Source organism: Olea europaea, chromosome 6 (assembly GCF_002742605.1).
Source record: "Olea europaea var. sylvestris chromosome 6, O_europaea_v1, whole genome shotgun sequence".
Taxonomy (NCBI): Eukaryota; Viridiplantae; Streptophyta; class Magnoliopsida; order Lamiales; family Oleaceae; genus Olea; species Olea europaea.
The window spans coordinates 15,809,789-15,831,389 of NC_036242.1; the positions used below are offsets into that span (position 1 = coordinate 15,809,789).

Here is a 21,601-nt window from a genome sequence, read left to right on the forward strand (position 1 = left end):
TATAGGAGCCCAATTTTTTAAGTCGGCATGAGACCCCCAAATTATTAGGGCAGACTCTCAGGCAACCTATGTGATTTTCATCGTAGGTATTGTTATATGTTGTCATACTAGGCCAACATACGTGGGCCTATGGCCCACTCAATCCGAGCCACGGTGGCACTCCAGTCAAGGTGGCATGTATGGCCGAGACCCATATGCTGAGGCCTGTGAAGATTGCCGAAGCCCTACAGTGGAAATATTACGTGTCTGGCAGAAGCCTTGAATCTGAAGCAGAAGCCTCCGAACCATGAAGGGACGTCTTCCATGGTCACTTCTCCCAAGAGATCTCATACATAAGGATCTGGTTAGAATGATTGATGGAACGTTTGTCATAAGTGCATATGTCAGGTATTATCACTAGCATGGGGGCTCTGCACAAGCAATAAATGCACAGAAAGCTAGCAAGTTAAGAGTAATGCCTAGGATTGGATGTTTGAATTAAGAAGATGAGGCCACGTGTCACCTCATCTAAGGGCTGTCATTTCACATGTAACATTATAAATACTTCCCTTGTATAAATTAAAAGGCTAATGCAAGAATCAATACAAGAAACCACATTTTACTCTCTTATTATCTTGCAACACAAACGAATTCATACATATTTAGATATATATTTACAAACGTTGATTGGTAATTATTGTACAATCGGATTAAGAACGTCCCGCTGGATTCCGAACGTTCTCGTCCTGCATCGTTGAGTTATTCCCACGCCCCCGATTCGTTCGTTCTAGACCGTCCACGTGTCTTAGCATGTAGGACCTTCGCTCACATGTGTGCGGGTGGGTCCGGCATCTGTTGGCAACACCTTTTGGGACCAACAGATTGGCGCCGTCTGTGGGAAACCATACCATAACCACGAACAACCTTATGGGGGAAGCTTATTGAAGATCATTTGGGCAACCCTCTTAAAAAAGGGATTTGTTCATGGAAAAGAACAAGAGGAAGCCCCACAACTTAACACAATCTGAAGTCAGACGAAAACAAAATGAGTTCAAACGAAGACACATCCCCTAGGAGGATAAGAGAAAACGCAAATGTACCTCCTCCACCCGCTGCCCCCAGCAGCCCGTCAAAGACTCCACCACCACCAAAGAAGGGATGGAATGCAAGCAACAACCCAACTATCAAGAGAAATGGCTGCCATGGCGGCCAACATGAGAGACATTGCTAGCCAAAACTTGGCTATGAGGGAACTCATGGCCCAAATGCAAAGTCAGGGGAGCTTCCCCATTCCTCCATACGCCCCTCAGGGGCACTATCAGCAAGAAGACGAAATTCAAAGTCATAGAACTACCTCGCTGGACTATAGCCGAGGTAGAAGCCCATTTGAAAGGGAAGTGGAAGTTGATGTTTCCTCCAACTACACTTCTGGCCAACCCACCGAGGTCTCATTGAACCATGATAACTTCTCACCTCTATATGAGCAAGAGTCAAGACATAGAAGGGCAGGCAGTGTATTTGACAGAATCAGCCCTGCTGAACCGAGGCTTAGGCAACAGCAGATACATCAGCCTTGGACAAGGCCACAGCCTCCACCTCTGATGCCCCAACAGCCGAAAGAAAGGCATGAAAATGTCCCTCGTGTTGCTGCGCCTAGAAATAGGTGCCAGAGGAGGGAGGAAGAGGCTAGGAACCTCCCGGAACCTCTCACCAACAACCACGACAAGAGATCGAGGAATATGATTCAGATGAACAGCAGAGGTCCTGTGACTTGGACGATGACGATGAGAATTTGTCGTTCTCAAGGGAACTAAGGAATGCCCAGGTTCCAAGTCACTATGTAATGCCAAAGATACCAAAGTATGATGGAAGAGGCGACCCGGAGAAGCACCTGAATGCTTATAAAACCCACATGAGACAACACATGGGGAGTCCCTAAAGAGCTTCCTATCTCGCTTCACTGATGAAATGACGTATTGCGTGCAAGTCACCGACCGTGAAGCACTATCCGCATTAAGAGAAGGATTGAACATGAATACCCTATTCTGGAGGGACGTGCCGAATCAAGATCCCACCACCTATGACGCCCTACTAGAGATGATGAGGCGGGAAATTATCAATGAAGAATTGATTGAGCATAGGAGCAGGGTAAGTCGAGGCCTCCCACCTCCTCAAAGGTAACGTGCTAGAGGGTCGACCTCCCACCTGATGGACTTCCAAATGAACCAGGCTGGGAATGAGAGTTTTGGCCAAGCACTTGCCACCATCACTTTGAACGTGGTTCCTACCTTGGCATATGAGGATATCAACCCAATCACTGACACTTAGCAGATGGAAACCCCCCAAGGATCCTGTAGAAGGAGAGATCGAGGCCGGGGTTCGGGACTTAGAAATAGGTCGAATCAGAACCCACTAGGATACTGTGTACACCACAGGTCCTATGGACACGACACGGTGAATTGCCGAGACTTTACGCACCGCTCCAGGGCGGAACCCCCCAGGCACAGAAATGAATCGCTCTAAGCAAAGAGTCCCCCACCCAGGCATGACAACCAATGTGGGCATGAAGAGGCTGCTCCCCGTCAAAGGGATGTTTCTCCATGACGGAGGGAGTGCGAGACGGAGAGGCCTAGGGAAGGACGCAGGCACCGAAGAAACCGACAAGCCCAGGATGAGGCCCCTATCCACGAGATAGACACCATATTTGGAGGCCCATATGTCGGCGGTGAAACACAAAACGCCAAAAGGAATTACGCACGGGAGGCTAAACACCCCCCTTTAACAAGTTACATTGTGGACAGCAGCTCTCGGAGGAACCAAGTTCTACCCGTTGTCTTCACTCAGGAAGACGCAGAAGGAGTTCACTACCTCCATTGTGATGCACTTGTTGTGAGGGCCGTCATAGCCCGAAATGGGCTCAAGCAAATGCTAGTTGATAACGGTAGCTCTGTCAACGTTCTATTTGGATCCGCCTTTGACAAGATGATATTGGATCATCAGTTGACACCCACCACAACTCCTTTGTACGAGTTCACAGGAGATAGCATCACTCCAAGAGGAAAGATAACGCTTACAGTGGAGATGGGAGAGTCTCTCCAAACTACGATGAACTTCATGGAGTTTCTCATTGTCGACAGTCGATCGGCTTACCATGGAGTATTAGGTAAGCCAGCCCTAAAGGAATTGGGAGCAGTCACCTCCATCTACCACCTATGCATGAATTTCCCGACGAAAAATGGGGTAGCAACGGTAAGAGGTGACCAAAGAGGGTCGAGAGAGTGTTATCTAAGCTCCATCAAAAACGTAGAGCCCCGGGACGTCCATGTAATCTTAGCCGATATAGTCATGGCTGACGTCCTAGGTGATGCTCCCACTGAACCAGAAGATATCGATATAATAGATGTACCGCCCAATCCGGAGGTCTTGGTCATTGATGAGATCGATCCCCGCATAATTGAACACGAACCTCAAGCATCCCCAGTTGAGGAATTTGAGAACTTCTCGGTAGACCCCCGAGACCCATCTAAGATGCTGAGAGTCGGCAAGGGCTTATCCAACACTCTGAAGGAAAAGATTAAAGATTTCCTAAGTAAGAACCTTAATATCTTTGCTTGGAAGCATGAGGACATGGTAGGCATAGACCCCAATGTCAGTTGCCACCACCTGAAGGTCGATCCTAAGGTTGCCCCACACATGCAAAAAAGGAGAGCCCTCAATCGTAAAAGGTACGAAGCTCTGAAGGAAGAGGTTCAGAAGCTCATCCAAAATGGCTTTATCAGGGAAGTTACCTATCCAAGATGGGTCTCCAACCCGGTTTTGGTAAAGAAACACAATGGCAAGTGGAGGGTGTGCATTGATTTCATCAACCTCAACAGAGCTTGCCCGAAAGATAACTTTCCTCTTCCAAGGATTGACCAGCTAGTAGACTCCACGGCTAAGCACGAGTTGTTGAGCTTCATGGACGCATACTCCGGCTACAACCAAATACCCATGCTCCCGACCGACGAGGAGCACACTTCTTTCATCACAGATCGAGGCCTCTATTGTTATAGGATGGTTGAAAAATGTCGGAGCAACTTATCAAAAGCTTGTCAACAAAATGTTTATAGACCTCATCGGCAAGATGATGGAGGTATATGTAGATGACATGTTAGTAAAAAGTCTGGAGGCAGAAGACCACATAACGCACCTCAACAGCACATTCCAGATCTTTAGAAGATATAGGATGAGGCTCAACCCCCTCAAGTGCATCTTTGGAGTGGCTTTTGGCAAATTCTTGGGATACATGGTCAATCAACGCGGAATTGAAACCAACCCGGAGAAGATTGAGGCCCTTTACAAGATGAGGTCTCTCCAAAAGCCAAAGGAAGTACAAAGTTTGACTGGACGGGTGGCCGCACTTAGCCGCTTCGTCTCCAAAGCTACAGACAAGTGCCTCTCATTTTTCAAAGTGCTGAAAGCTGGGAAGAAGTTCTAGTGGAACGAGGAATGTGAAGAGGCCTTCCAAGGCCTGAAAAGGTACCTGGGGCAGGCTCCCCTCCTCTCTAAACTGAAACCCAGAGAAATCCTACAACTATACCTGGCTATCTCAAATGAGGCCATTAGCTCGGTTCTGGCTCAAGAAGAGGGAACCACCCAACTTCCAGTTTACTATACAAGTAAAGCACTCCTATCGTCGGAAACCCGTTACCCCGATATGGAGAAGCTCGCTTTGGCCTTGATCACGACCTCTAGGAAACTAAGACACTACTTCTAAGCTCACATCATCCACGTGCTGACAAACTTTCTCCTAAGGCAAGTGTTCCAAAAGCCTAATGCCTCGAGAAGATTATTAAAGTGGGTAGTGGAGCTAAGCAAATTTGACCTCGTGTTCAAGGTTAGGGTAGCCATCAAGGGTTAGGCCTTGGCTGACTTTGTGGCAGAATTCACCAACTTACCCGACGTAGATGAAATCATGGAACCCGCCGAGCCCCCTACATGGGAGTTATTCGTGGATGGGTCGGCTGGAGACGCCAGCTCAGGTGCTGAAGTGGTCCTCATCAGCCCTGAAGGTCACAAGCTAAACTCGACGGTGAGGTTCGGGTTCAAGGCCACCAACAATGTAGCAGAATACGAGGCACTACTTGCAGGCCTCATGTTGGCCAAGGAAATGCAAGTAAAGAGGCTCCTCATAAGTAGTGACTCCCAGCTGGTTGTTAGCCAAGTAAATGGTAACTTCTCAGCCAAGGACAAAACAATGGCCTCCTACTTGAAAATGGTGATGAACCTCATCCCATCCTTTGAAAAATTTGAACTAACCCAGATCCTCCACATCAAAAATTCTCATGTGGATGCACTCTCCAAGCTCGCTAGTAGCAAGGATTCAGAACTACTCACGGTTGTACCTATAGAGCACCTCTTCCTACCATCGACCGAGGCCCCCAATGTCATGTGGGTCGCTGGGACCCCTACCTGGATGCAACCGATTGTAGCATACCTTAAAGACCAGGTACTTCCCACTGACAAGCTTGAGGCCTACAAGTTAAGGAGGAGGTCAGGCCACTTCCTCTTCGTTGATGATGTTCTCTATAAGAGAAGCTTCTCCTCTCCACTCTTACGGTACGTCGGAGGAGAAGAGGCTAATTACATATTAAGGGAAGTCCATGAGGGCCTGTGCTGCAATCACTCTGGAGGTCTATCTTTAGCACAAAAAATATTGAGGCAGGGGTACTACTGGCCTACCCTGAAAAGGGATGCCTTCCAGTTTGTACGAAAGTGTGACAAATGTCAATGATTCTCTTTGGTACAAAGATAACCGTCACAGGATTTGACTGTGGTCTCCAGCCCTTGGCCTTTCTCGAAGTGGTGTGTGGACCTCATAGGTCCTTTACCTAAAGGTAGAGGAGGTGCAAGCTTTGCAATTATGGCCATCGATTACTTTACAAAATGGGTTGAGGCCGAACCGCTGGCAAAAATTACAGAGGCAAACACTTCCAAGTTCTTATGGAAGAATATTATATGCCGGTTCAGGATTTCCTACTCGATCGTCTCAGACAATGGTAGACAATTCGACAACAAGAAGATCAGAGAACTATGCGAGGAACTTGGCATCAAGAAGCATTTCTCCACACCTCACCACCCACAAGCAAATGGCCAAGTTGAGGCTGTCAACAAAATAATCAAACATGTCCTAAAAAGGAAGCTTGATGTGTCGAAGGGGGCTGGGGTGGATGAGCTGCCACAAGTACTTTGGGCGATCCGAACCACCACGAGGACCCCAACTGGGGAAACACCCTTCCTCATGGAATTTGGAACTGAGGCAATGAGCCTCATCGATATCGAACTACCGTCTCCAAGACGTCTGCATTTTAGTGAGATAACAAATGACGAGCTTAGGAGGTGTGACCTCGACTTCATTGAAAAAAGAAGAGATGACTCCCAGTTGAAGCTCGGTACATATCAAAGGAAGATGACGAGATACTTCAACTCAAAGGTCAAGAAGAGGTCATTCCAAATCAATGATTTGGTCCTTAGAAGAATTTTCCTTTCCTCAAATGAACCTGGTTCCGAATTGGGAAGGCCCATATAAAATCAAAAAATAGATTCGGTCTGGGACTTACTAGATTGAAGACATGAACGGCAAGGCACAACCCCGTCCATGAAATATCGAGCACCTCAGAATCTATTACCAATGAATGTATCACCTTGCTGGAAAGTCTTTCCCAGCTCATGTAACGTTTTTATGATTCAATAAAATTCATTTCCTTAAAACTGTTGCATTACGTCGTAACCTCGGAGGAGAGGCAAGCGTACCATCTCTGGGCCACCTCGCTTGAACTCCGAGGCATTTGGACATGCCTCCCTTTGCCGAAGCTGAGTGCCAAGGGGAGAAGCCTTAACATGGCTACACCATCCACCATGTTGGGAAGCATTGTCACCTCGGAGGAGAGGCAAGCGTCCCATCTCTTTGCTACCTCACTTGAACTCCGAGGCGTTTGCATATGCTTCCCTTTGTTGAGGCTGAGCGCCAAGGAGAGAAGCCTCAACATGACTGCACCATCCACCATGTTTGGGAAGCGTCTCCACTTCGGAGAAGAGGCAAGCATCCTTTCCTGGGCCACCTCGGTTGAAAACCAAGGCTCGTACATGAATCAGAATAAAATTCCAAGTTCGGCTGCAACGATTTGTTCTTAAAACCTCCTCAGGTTACGGTTATTAAGCTTAAATACAATTCATTTGCTTAAATCCAATATTGGTCATAACTTTCATGCAATTTATTTGTTAAAGTGATTGGAGTTAGGATATCCAATTAAAGTTGTTAAGTTCTTCAGTCAATATTGTGATCAATTACTTACCAAGGCCAACACACTTAAAGAAAGGAACAACATTAAATGAAAGAGATATTATATTGATTTTCAATGGAAAATACAAAGGAGGGCCTGAGGCCAGTACATCATTAATGACTGAAAAGAAAACTATCCTAAGCCTGGAAAGGTGATGGAGGTGCTTTAGCAGCTGGGACTTCCGCAGCTTGAGCGTCAGAAATTGCTTCTCCTGCCTCTACTGCTTAATCTCCCATCGCCTCATCTGCTGGGGTTTGAAGCATCTCGTCCACAAACTCCGACCTAAGTTACAACAAGTCCTGATTTGGATACAACTCCTCAGCCCGCTCCATCACATCGGCGAAAGCAAAGTTCCTCCAGTAGGTGCTGAAGCTCTGGTACTCCGCAGTGTTGTGGAAATTGGCAATATAGTCCTTCACTGCCTCCTCCCTTGCATTTTGGGCTTCCTCCCTAGCAAGGGTTACATCATCGACATACCACTTAATTTGGCCCTCGATGAACTTGTATGCATCTTGGGCCCCTGCCAGCTCCCTGTTAGCCTTCTCCAAGGCTTCAGCTGTCACCCTTTGGTGGTCATTGGAAACCTCCACTTTCTTTGTCAAGGAGACTACCTCGCACTGGGACTCATGCATCTCCCTCTTCAACGCCTCTATCTGAACCAAAGCAGACTCCAGCTTGGCTCATTCTTCAAGTGTTTGGGCCCTAACTTCTTCAGTTTCGGCCCTAGCCGCCTTCAGCTCCTCTGCAAGGGAGGTAGCCTTCTTCTCAGAGGACAGGGTCCTCGTCTAAAAGTCAGTAAGAGCCTCCTTGCACTCCAGTGCGAGACCAAAGGTCCTAACACTTTGGCTCACAAGAGCTTTGGTCAAGTCCGTGGCATCATAGAAGGAGGCGTGCAGCTGCCACCGATCCATCCAGAATCTGTAGAAACTTTCTGTGGCGCCTCGGATCTCAGGTGGTAGGGCCTCCACCAAAGCTGGGGCCAGAGGCTCCTCCCTGCTAGCAAGGAAGTTTGGAGACTTACCTTGTACCCTAATAGTTTTCTCTTTGGCAGCCTCGTCCTCGGCCACCTCTGCCTGCCTCCTTGTAGCCTCCTCCTTCGCCTCATCAGCCTCTGCACGTCGGACCATTTCAATCTTAGCCGCTTTCGAGGTGGCTTCCAGCAGCTTTGGAGGTCCGGCCTCTTTGCCTTGGGACACAGAACTCCCAAATTTGTCAGACGAGCTGGAGATGTGCACCAGCTTCCTCTTCTTCGGCTCCTCAGGGACTTTCTCCTTCCCCCGAGGTTCCTTGGGCTTTTCTGGCCTCTGGGGGGTCCCATCTTCGGAAGGTGAGGTTCTGTCCCTAGAGAGTCGTTCAACACTACCTCAGACCTCCTTCGCACCACTTGACCTCGGCTTCAGGGGCCTTGCCTTGACGGTGGAAGTTGCCCTCAGTATGGACACTATGTCAGGAGTTGGGTACTTCATCTTAAACTTATTTGCAGAACATAGCGCGTCAGTACCAAAATGAAAACATAAAAAAATATACCAAGTGTAGGAGCTTTATACCCTTGGATGCCATCAGTTCGAAATCCAGGAAGTAGTGGCTCCGGTCGATGAGGTGGTCGAAGTGTCAAAGCCTCAGAGGTCTCTTATAAATATCCTCTATCACTTCAAACTCCTCCCTGATCAGCTTGAACCTTGTACTGCAATCTGCAAACGAGGCATCAACAGTCAGACAAAAATTAAAACTAAAAACGAAATGCAAGCTACTTAGGGTGGGAGACTCACGAGCTTCGTAGTACTGGGTTGGTACTGTGCAAGACAGGGCTTTGTCTCCCTCCACCGCCTGCCACCTGCCCCTAACCCAGAACCACGACTCCTTCCATCTCTTTATGGAAGAAGGCAGCCCCACCAAAAAAGGTGCATGGGCCCCCCAGGGAGTCAAGTAATACCACCCCTTGAACTCCTTACCTATTATCCTTGGCTGAAAGAGGGTCATAAAAACATGGATAGGCATTTCCTTCCTAAGCGACACTTCCTTCCACAGGAAGTACGAGCCAACCAACTGGCTCCACCCGTTTGGCAGAACCTGGGTCGGTGACAACATGAGATTCCTCAGCACAGCCTGAAGAAGGGGTGCAGAGGAAGACGCATGTCTACCTTAAATAAATATTCACTCACTGCCACGCACCCCGGCCTCGGATAACAGGCTCGTTCATGGGTCTCGGGGACTAGCATTTCTACATAATGAGGTACATAGTACCTCTCCCTAATCTCCCCCAACCTCTTCGACGTCATATTCAAAGGGACTCTAGATGTCCCCCACTCTACATTGTAATCTATCTCCTCTTCGATCATAGCAATCTGCTCAATCTCGGAGTCCCCCTAGACCCCCGACTAAACGACGTGATAATGACCAACTCCCTACTTGAAGTCAACTCCATCTCAGAAAGCAACGAAGAACACAATAAGAGGATTTTCTATGAAAAATACCTACTGAAGAACAACGCGAACATAGTTTGCCAGAAAAGCAGTGGATGAATTGTCTCAACGCCGGAATGCCTAAAACTAAGAGGAAAAATCAGATAGCGAGTGCTGAAAAATTCTAAAAATGAGAGTTCTCTCGCCTTTTATAAAGGATCCAGACGAACCCCTACCGTCAGATCGAATCTCATTCAATCTGAACCCTTCAGTTTAAATCAAATCCGAGGTGTAGAATTCAAATAGTTTTTTAAACCTACGCCTCAGATTCAAGCGTGTCCCCCACGCACCTCATCCGACGTATCTACTTCTAGAAGTTCCAGTTGTTCTAATAATTATGATTTTAATTTGACGGCGGCAGGTGCTTTAGAAGTCACAACAGTTCAGCCAGCTTTCCTCGAAAACATGCTCAAAACATCAAATCATTAGCACAACTGTCGAGGCACAATTATTGTCAATGAACATCGGCTTCATCTACAACATTCAGCCATCAAGCCTCACAGGTTCGGTTTCCCAACCACCTCGGCTTCATCTTCAATATTCAGCCATCAAGGCTCGCAAGTTCGGTTTCCCAACCACCTCGACTTCATCTTCAACATTCAGCCATCAAGTCTCGAAGGCTCGGTTTCCTAACCACCTCGGCATAATCCTTGGCTTCTTCATCATTCACCCGCAACAACACATTTGTAACTCCAACCATGATATAAATATCTATACTTGGACTTAGAGGACTATTATTTAGGTTCAAAAATTCTATTCTTTCAATTTTTTACCCAACCCACTGGTTTTACTTCGTCAAAGTCCACGCATTACATAAATTATTATACTTGGACTTGGGGGACTATTGTTACGTGTTGTCATACTAGGCCAACATACGTGGGCCTATGGCCCACTTAATCCGAGCCACAGTGGCACTCTAGTCAAGGTGGCATGTATGGTCGAGGCTCGTCATGCCGAGGCCTGTGAAGATTGTCGAAGCCCTACAGTGGAAGTACTACGTGTCTGGCAGAAGCCTTGAATCTGAAGCAGAAGCCTCCGAACCATGAATGGACGTCTTCCATGGTCACTTCTCCCAAGAGATCTCCTACATAAGGATCTGGTTAGCATGATTGATGGAATGTTTGTCATAAGTGCATATGTCCGGTCTTATCACTAGCATGGAGGCTCTACACAAGCAATAAATGCGCAGCAAGCTAGCAAGTCAAGAGTGATGCCTAGGACTGGATGTTTGAATTAATAAGATGAGGCCACGTGTCACCTCATCTAAGGGCTGCCATTTCACATGTAACACTATAAATACTTCCCTTGTATAACATTGAAGGGCTAATGCAAGAATCAATACAAGAAATCACATTTTACTCTCTTATTATCTTGCAACACAAACGAGTTCATACATATTTAGATATACATTTACAAACGTCGATTGGTAATTATTGTACAATCGGATTAAGAACGTCCCGTTGGATTCCGAACGTTCTCGTCCCGCGTCATTGAGTTACTCTCATGCCCCCAATTCGTTCGTTCTAGACCGTCCACGTATCTTAGCGTGTAAGACCTTCGGTCACGTGTGCACGGGTGGGTCCGACATCTGTTCGCAACACTTTTTGGGGTCAACGGGTATATTGAAGGAAATTAATTTTAGCCAGGTGTGAACCCAATTGGTGTCCACAAAGTCCTAGAACTTTCAAACTTGGACTTCGTAGTTTAGACAAAATGATCAACTCAAGTTTGATTAGTCATTCTTTTCGATGAGTGGGTGGAAGGCATAAGAAAGGATGAGAAAAATCCAGAATGGGTGGAAAATATGAGAACAAATGATGAGTTATATTGGGATGATTGGTATTTAGTACACCACAATATTATTTTTTATTTTTTATTTTATTGGATTAGAAGTATAATTATAAATTTTGGTAGTGTATTTATTGAACATATATTTTAATTGTGGTGTAATTATAAAATGTAATAAGTAAATTTTATGGCGGTAATTAATTACCCTTTCAATTATATTAATTACATTTTCTTGGTCTGTAAAATTGAAAACAAACATATTTTTATGAGACGGCGAGACTATAAGATAATGATAAAACAGATAACTTTGTGTCAAGAGACTTATAGATATCATAAATTTCATCAAGTAATTGTCTTTTTAGTTTAGACATAAATGCAGTTAAAACTATGTACATTACAAATTTAATGGGAGTAAGCATATTTTTCTAGTATTGTATATCAATGACATACTACTTTCATGTTATAATATAAGATTATTATACGAAACTAGCAAGTTTCTGTTATGAAATTTTGAAATGAAAGATCTTGATGACGCATTTTATCTTAGGAATATAGATACATAGGATCGTTTGGGAGGGTATTTTTAGATTATCACAGAAGAACTATACCAATAAGGTCTTTAAGAGATTCAGGATATAGGATTGTAAATCAGGTGATACTCGTATTGCTAAGATAAGCAAGTTTAGTCTCAATCAATGCTCTAAGGATAAACTTAAAGAAAAAACACAAAAAATTTCCTATACTTCAGCATTTGAGAGTTTAATGTATGCTTATAGATTTGCACACATCCAAATACAGCATTCATTGCTGGAATACTGGCAAATACTTAAGTAACTCTGGGATGGATATTTGATAAGAAGTTAAACGAGTTATTCGGTATTCATAAAGAACTAAGGATTACATGATCACATACAAAAAACCAGACTAATTAGAGATAATTGGATATTCTGATTTTGATCATGAAATATGACTGCAACATTTTGTCACTAGGCTATATATGTTGAATAAATTGAAAGACCGCTTAAAGTTATTCTGTAACCGTAGCAGTCTTGTATTCCAATAGGAATTCAATAATGTGATAACTTATATACGTTAAGTTCCTAGTTGTTAAAGAAAGAATTCAATGTGGTCAGGTTGCTATAGAACATATTAAATCAAATATTTAGACGTTAGCTTGAAGGCTACAATTCCCTTATTCTAGGGATGTCAATGAGTCGAGCCCGATCCTAAAAATTTTGGTTCGAGCTCGGCTCGGTTAAAATGGTCGAGCTTTTTTATGAGCACAAGCCGAGCTTTTGCGCTGTCAAAAAATTTTGGCTCGACCCGAGCTTTCGGCTCGAGCTTTTCCGAGCCGAGTCGGGTAAGCTCGATTTTTCTTTAATAAATCTGCCTTAAAAGGCAGTTTACAGCCTCAAACTAAAAAGGCTGTTTGTTGCCTTTAGCTACCTTAAAGGCAGCCAGTTTGCTGCCTTAAATGCTGCCTTTTATGATTTATTTTTTTAATACAGGCTCGTGGGTCGGCTCGAGCTCGACCCTTGTCCCCAAAATGGGGCTCGGCCCGAGCCTTGGCTCAGTTGCTCCGAGCCACAAGTTGGGCTGCGGGCCGCCCGAGCCTTTTTGACACCTCTACCTTATTCTATATGGGTTCCTTCTTGCAAGGCTATTACACCAGTGGGATACTTTGAATAAATTGGAGTACATATAGGATACATAGCTGCCAAAACCTTTTCTCAAGATATCTTTTAAACTGTTGGGAACATGGGAGTGAAAATATTGTACTTGACCAATGCATTTATTTTGTAATTTCAAGGGGTATGACACCTCCTTATTTTCTACTACACTACATTTTTTTTGGGTGTATAGCTCAGTTGGTAGAGCATTAGGCTTGACAAGCATTCCTTTTTCCTTTGACGGTATCTGCTCAAGGCAAGCTTGGAACAAATCTTGTTGACTCCCGACACTAGAAAACAAAATATCATTTGAAAGTCACAAGAGAAACTCTATAATTAAATTATAAATTCATTAAAATCCATAACCTTTTCATATCCTTCCTTTCTGTAGTGAGTTTAGGACTGTTTTGGATGTACAATTCCATGGTAATATTCCATTTCAGTTGGAAAATGCATTCTAAACATACTAAGACAAACTCTATGATTGTAGATCCATTTATTAAAGGACTACTACTTAGGGTCTTTTACAAGCATACTGCTCATATGTGTGTTGCATATTTTGATGATATGGCCGTTAAGTAGGAGTTTGTATTTGATTGTCGTCTGATTCAGACACATTTTATGCTTATAGATATTTGGTTTATTCTGTAGAAATAAGCTATTCAGTTATTTTCACTTTGATTAAAGTTTTTGTTTGATCTCAATGAATAAAGTAGGACCAGTTGGAACATGCATGTTTAGGTCACATTATATGTAATTTTCATGCTACATATCCATACTTGATCTATGTTATTTGATTGTATTGATATACATGATCATTGATGAATTTAGTTATAATATTTGTAACGAAGATCAATTTGATTCTATATTGACATAATTGATGGATGAGCTTGTTCAGAGATGATTTTGGTTATGATGGCAAAAGTTTTGAACTTATAAGATTATGAACATTTATCAAAATTTAGGGTTTGTTTGAAACCTATTTTACGGAAAAATAAATATNCAAAAGTTTTGAACTTATAAGATTATGAACATTTATCAAAATTTAGGGTTTGTTTGAAACCTATTTTACGGAAAAATAAATATGATAATAGTGATTTTTTTAGGGTTTGTGTAGATAAAAAGTAAAGAAAAGTTTTGAATTTATGTGTAAAATTATTTTATTTAGAGATTGTGTGATTAGAAATGAGTTTTAAATTTTTTTTTAATGGGCTCAAACATTAACTTAATACAATAAATTATAATTAATTACTATAATAAATCTGATTTGTAACAATACTTGTGTGTACGAATTTGTTAATTTCTCTGTTGACCAAATGGTGTAAAAAACTCCGACATTTTGAATATTACCCCATTCCTTGTCTAAACTAATGTTGGCTATAACATTTATGAAGGAGGAGGTTTGTCCCTACATTTCATTAATAAATGCGAAATCAATTCCAATAACAAAAACAATCTAAATCGTCGTTAATTATCACTTAGCTCTCATGAAAACGCTTCCACTTTAAATTTTTACTTAATAGTCAGGTACGAGAATGACAGAAAGTTTCATAAAGTATCCAAATTGATATATATGCCTTGTTTGGTTTAAATTTATAAAATAAAATAAAAAGGAGAAGAGAAAAATCAAATTTTTAGTAGATTTTGATCAAATTGATGAAATGTGTGATTAAAATTAAATGATGACTTTTAATTAAATTTTAATCAAAATTTTAGTTGAATCGAATAGGTATAGCTTAAAGTACCCAAATTGCATTAAAAGTGGCGTCAATATTAATTTGAATTTAATTAATTTTTTTCTTCTTACTCTATATTGATAAGTAATATTGAACACTACTTAAATAGTCTAACATTGTCCCATCTAAATTCCACCTAATGTATTTAGTTGTCTAAAAATTTCATTGGATTCTGATTTCGTAACCTACTCATTTAGCAAATATATCACATGTACCACATTAAATCTTTTGATACAAAAGCAGTCAAAATTTATTATTCCAGCACAAGAAGCTGATACGAAATAAATGGGAACATGGGAAAAAATTGCACCAATATAACTAAACCAAACAATTTTAGATTAGGTCCCGTTTGGAAGTGATTTTTCACCTCAAAAAATTGATTTTTTGACCGTTATTTCACTATTTCAGTCGTAATTTTTGACTTATTCTCTTACAGGTAACCCTCACTTTTCTCCTAACGGTTAAAAAATCAATTTTAAAAATCACTGCTGAACAGGCCCTAGACCACTTGCCAAACTTGGCTAGGACAGAATTGGAAATTGTCCTATTTTGAACTAAAAAAAGAAAAAACAACGTAATTATAACGATTGGGATTGGACACTGACGTTGTAATAAATATATAAAAAAAAATTGTATTGATGAATCCAACTATCAATAGTATGTGAATTGTCAACATTTAAAAAAAGGAAGTTGGTCCTTACATTTTTTCATTATGAAACCATCCAAATTTGTGTTAATAGTTACGTGGCTCTGATGGAAATATATCGCTTTAAATTTTTGTTAGATGGTTGGTAGAATTACAATTGTGTTGACTATTCGAGTTAGATGAGAATTAAATTGTTACATAAAATTAAACATGGGATAATTAATAACGTAAAATTTCGTATCTTATGGAACTTTTATGTCAATCTACCTTTTGTAAATTCACAATGGAATAAATACTATTGCAATTTGCTCTTAGTTTTATGTTATTCTCTTCATTAAACTTTCTTTAATAAGTAGTAAATTAAAAACTCTTTCATCATGAAAGTTCTTTAGTCGAGCCAAAATATTTTCTTTCTTTTTTTTTCCCCATTTGTCCCAAATATATATCATTTTATAATTGATAATATAGTTGATTTTTTTTTTAATATGTCACTGTTTAATGTGTTCCATCTATTTCACTCATTATTTGATATAAGGGTATATTAGAACAAATGTAAATAAAAATTATATTTTCAACTAGAGTAATTATACTACCACAACAAATTTTACAAGTACACCACAATTTTTAATATTTTTTTTAATTACGTAAATAGCTTTAATTAAAATCACACAATTAGAATTTTAATATACCTTTTAATAAAATAAATTATTGTTTTACCACAAACATAAACATAATTTTTCTTCCATTTTTTTTTCCTTTTATACTCTTGCGAGTCTTTTGCCTCCGTGATACCACACACATAGACCCTACCAATGTTTTGATGTTTAGGTCTTCAAGAGCATACTTTTTCTCGAAGATTACAATTAATATAGATAAATCATAAGCGTAAAACGTTAGATGCTGATAAGTAACACTGATATTTGAGTGTTGAGCAAATTGATCAATTCAAGGTTCTCTTTACTTGAGCTTCGCCATTTTCTACATTGCTTGGTCTTCCATCTCATTCAGACTCGGAATTTCCTTAAGCTTCATCTTGTAGGCTTCTTAACCTCCTAAGAAATAACACTATTAAGCCACAAGGGGTGGTGTAGAATGGGGAGTAAATAGTTTTACTAATTGTAAACGTGAATATTGGAATTATTTTCAATAATCCGAGCTCTTTCTATAATTTAGGTATCTGGATCACAATCTATTATTCGACAGGATTCCTGATGCCTTCTACAAGCACCCATTCTTAAAGGAAATGTGAGTTTTACTTCCCAAATTCTTTACAATAGTCTCTCTGGCAATGTTGGCCCTGACTATAAGTGGGATAAGCGATCGTCTAAGACCTCGTTTTGGCGAAGCCTCCAAATTATAAGGTTAATTGGTTGGCTGAAAAAAATTGAAAATTGTATTTATGAAATTCTGTAAAATAAAATAATCATATACAAAAACAAAAAATTAATAAAAAATTGAAAATATAAAAACCTATCACATAAATGACATTTTGTTTGGTTAAGATAAGAAAAGCAATGTTTGGAAGATATATGGTTAAATTAATTAGAAAGAAAAAGTAATGTTTATAATATATATATAAATGACATAAAACTTATCACATAAATATATTATAAACATTACTTTTTCTTTCTAATTAATTTAACCATATATCTTCCAAACATTGCTTTTCTTATCTTAACCAAACAAAATGTTTCTTTGTTTCTTCAAATTCCACATCCAAGCGTCCAACGGCCGTTTACTATATATATTTTTTTCAACTAAATAAGAAATAAATTGTCTCTCTTTCAACTAAAATTTCGAAGATTCAATTTAGTAGGTTGGTTTGGTCTCATTGCCATTGTTATAGCTTTACAGATTTCTTTCTTTTTCCCTTATCTTCAAAACATATTAGTACATAGGCTGCTGTTATTATTGTTTTGACTTAATTTCACGATAATAGCATCTTTAGATGTTTGTTGAAGGTAATTTAAATTTAATAATTTTTTGCCTGTTTTCATACTTTTTATTTGTAAGTTAATTTCTCATGAATTAATATAAAACTAAAAGCTCATTTGTGTTTCATCGTCATTTTCATTATTTTGTTACACTATCTATCACAGTCATCATTCTTTAATTTCGGTCATAAATCACTCAAATGTATATTCAATTGCATTGTATTTTTGTTTACCAAACTTCGCTTCTAATTTGTATTGCATCTTGAAATTTGACATTTTATTATTTTTCTTTTCAAATTTTCAGACTTAATTTTCTGTATTAGATTCTTCATATTTATATTAAAACTCTCCGTAAAAAAGCTCAAAATATAGGGTTCCCTTTTTTAAGTTGGCATAAGTCCCAAATTATCAGCGCTGGCCCTCAGGCAACTTATTTTATTTTCATCACAGGCACATAGAAGGAAATTCATTTTCGGTCAGGTGTGAACACATTTGGTGTCCACAAAGTCCTAGAACTTTCAGACTCGGACTTGTTAGTTTAGACAAAATGATCAACTCAAGTTTGATTAGTCTTTCTTCCCGATGAGTGGGTGGAAGGAATGAGATAAATCCAGAATGGGTGGAAAATATGAGAAAAATGAGGAGTATTATTGGGATGATTAGTATTTAATACACCACAATATTGTTTTTTATTTTTATTTTTATTGGATTAAAAGCATAATTATAATTTTTGGTGGCATATTTATTGAATATATATTTTAACTGTGGTGTGATTATAAAGTGTAATAAGTAAATTTTATGGTGGTAATATAATTATCCTTTCAACTATATTAATTGAAAACAAACATATCCTTACGAGACGGCGAGACTATAAGATAATGATAAAGAGGTAACATTGTTCTTTCGACCAAATTAAATTACTTTTGCTTTACAACCGAATGACCCACAAAAGAAAAGAAAAGAAAAGGAAGAACAAAAATCGCAATATTAGTAATTATTAGTCAATAAAGATCACCATTTTACGTGGTATGTATGGAGTAATCAATTCTTCAAATCTTTGCCCTGGGAAGAAGTATTGCTTTCAGAGGATTCTTCATTACAATAGTGAAAGCAAAGGTCTCTGTCGGGTCGGGTGGGTTATCCGGAATAGGTAACCACTTAAAAGCTTGAACCATTTTAGCCAACAGTAAATTCACATGCAACGTACCAAGTGTCCAAGCAGGGCAGATTCGACGCCCGGCACCAAATGGCAACATTTTTACCCCCCTCATTCCGGTTATGTCCACCTCCACGCCGTCGCCGGTCAAGAACCTTTCCGGCTGGAACACGCTAGGGTTCTGCCATGCACTCGGATCCTCCGTCAGCCATGCAGTGTAAAACTCCACGTTCACGTCGGCCGGAATTGTGTATCCGGCTAGTTCTGTATCCTTTATGGCTGCATGGGATAGCAGAAAATGGCTTGGAGGGTGCCTTCTGAAAGTCTCTTTTACAATTGCACCAAGATAGGGCATTTTCTCCACATCATCTTCTGTGATTGGCCCATTTTTCCCTACACAGTCTACAATTTCTTTGTAGAGTTTTTCTTGGATTTCTTGGTCCATTACCAAATGCAACAAGGACCATTCTAGTGCAGTGGCGCTTGTATCAGTTCCGGCGTTGATTGCCTCAGAGCACAGTGTAACAATTTCTTCTTCCCCAAGCTTGCCTCGGCCGGCGGGTTCGAGTTGGAACAAGGAATCAATATAGGCGGCGCCGAGTGGGCTCGCCATTTCTGAAGTACTGGCGCTTGGGATTCCTCCGCCGTCAACAAATGCCTTTCTGTTTCGAATCAAAGGAATTAAGCAATCAAGTTGCTTCTTCCTCAGCTCCTTTGCTTCTTTCACATGGCGGCGGAACAGCGGCGCAAACACTGGCAAGAAATCCGGTAGCTTTGGTGTTGTTGCCATCATCACATCTTTGAGTATACTTTCAATTATTTTGATACGATCTTCAGAGATTTTTGCACCAAAACATAAACATATAAGAATGCTACAAATTGTGAGCCTGCAATTGCTCATCACCTCCACATAGCCATTCTTGGAAGCATCATCTTGAAGCCTCTTCATGTGATTCTCCATAGCCCACTTTCTAATCCAACTGCACTGTTTGATCCTGGTAGGGTTAATCAACTCGGTGACAAAGTTCCGCCGCAGGATCCGCCACAGAGTACCATATTCCGCCGAGTTGATGGCACATTTTCCGACACTGAAAATGAGTCGAATCGGTGAGTCTGGCGGCCGGCTGGCAAAGAGTGCACCCTTTTGCACCAGAGCTTCATGGATAAGCTCTGAACTCGTGATTATGACCAGAGTGCGTTGTCCCATTTGCATGGTGAAAATAGGACCATATTTTTCGCGTAGATCCCGGACAACATATATAAAATGGCGGCGCTGGAGGATGACTTGGAATAGGTTCCCCACTAACGGCCAACCTGGTGGCCCTGGCGGAAGCTTCTTTGCTCCGCCGCCGGTGGTTGACCAATGCCGCCACCATAGCCGGAGAAAAATAGCTGCTAGGCAAAGTAGAATTATGTCTATTAACACCATTTTTGGTTCAGAAATTCGATAGTTTGGGGGTAAAGAGAGTGATGTAAATACGAGGGTTGAGCCAGAAAATAGAACTAGCATAGGGTTTATAAAGAACGTAGTAGTGGAGTGGGTGAATGATTTTAATCAATCTAACCGTATAGGATGAGAAAATGTTTATCATGGACATTGCTACTTGTACACCCGTTAGTCGTGGGCGCCCCGTCTTGTGAGGGGGTCTGTACATCATAGTGTCAACCCCGATGTACAAATAGAAAAATTCGTTTATCATTATCTTACGCGTGAATGTGATGCATTATGGGCCCGATTAGAGCCAAAAAGACCTTTTGGGATGCTTTTGGATCGATTTGTCTAACTTTATGAAAATGCTTCAAGATAGTCCAATATGACTTTCCTTAAAATACTTTTGGAATAAGAACTTCTTTCGAAAATTAATTTTCAAATAAAAATCAAGATAACCTTCTCCAAAAAAAATAAATAAATAAATAAAAATCGAAAGTTATATCAAATGGATCCCATATATAGTTAGGGTCATTCAAGATCAGACTAAAATTCTTGTAAGCCGAACTAATATCTAAAAAAATAATTTTACACACTAGATTTTTTTGATCATGCTAAAATCGTTCATTATATATAGGATTGGATCACTTCGTTTCCCTGATCTGTGATTGTTAATATTTTAGAGAAGTTAAGCTTTTAATGAAATGAAATTTGATTATTGGATTTGAAATTTATTATAATTTGGTTGCTCCATCTATTTTTATTGTTTGACCATAATGGAACAATTAATGTGCCAGTCTACTCATTCGTTGTAATAATAATTATATATTAATAAGATAGGAAACAATGCAAAATTCTTCATTTTATTTTTATAAGTAATTAGAGGCTTGAAATTTTGTTCTTGAGCTATAAGGATTTTGAAAAATAAAAAATTAGACCGTCATATTAACTTTTTAAAGTAAGCTAACATTTATTAAGTACTTGCTTGACTTTGATTTTTGAGAAGTGATTTTCTTGAAAAATGTGTGAATAAAAATAAAAAATAAAAATTATGAATTCGTGTAAAACTATTTTAGTAGAGAAACATGCAGTAAAATATAAGTTTGAAAAGATAAAAATCAATCAAGGACTGAATAATCGACTTGAAATGAAATTTCAAGTCCAATCTTGTTACAGTGCCCAAATTTTTTTGGACAAAGGGGGTGACCGACTCTCACAATTGTGGGCCCCTATTTTTTTGGATTTTTTTATTCACACGGAACCCACGACACGTGAAAAGATGTCAATCATTCGAATTAAAAAATTCGGGCAAAGTAGCAAAATTCATTTCAAAACACCAATTTATAAATTGAACCTACTCAAACTTTGACTAATTTAAAGAGCATTTACGAATTGGTATTTTTAACCATATGTAATTTATATCGTCTCTAAAAAAACAGCTGCACACAGCATTAACTGTGAGTATATGTAGAACATACT

The 21,601-nt window shown here is 40.3% G+C and overlaps 1 protein-coding gene across 1 annotated transcript; it reads right to left on the reverse strand.

Moving 5' to 3' along the window:
• Nucleotides 1–18,408: 18,408 nt before the first annotated feature.
• LOC111395995 (cytochrome P450 77A3) lies at nucleotides 18,409–20,268 on the reverse strand. The gene has a single exon (XM_023022240.1). It carries the CDS (start codon nucleotides 20,201–20,203, stop codon nucleotides 18,587–18,589), a length of 1,617 nt encoding a protein of 538 aa, XP_022878008.1. The 5' UTR covers nucleotides 20,204–20,268; the 3' UTR covers nucleotides 18,409–18,586.
• Nucleotides 20,269–21,601: the final 1,333 nt, after the last annotated feature.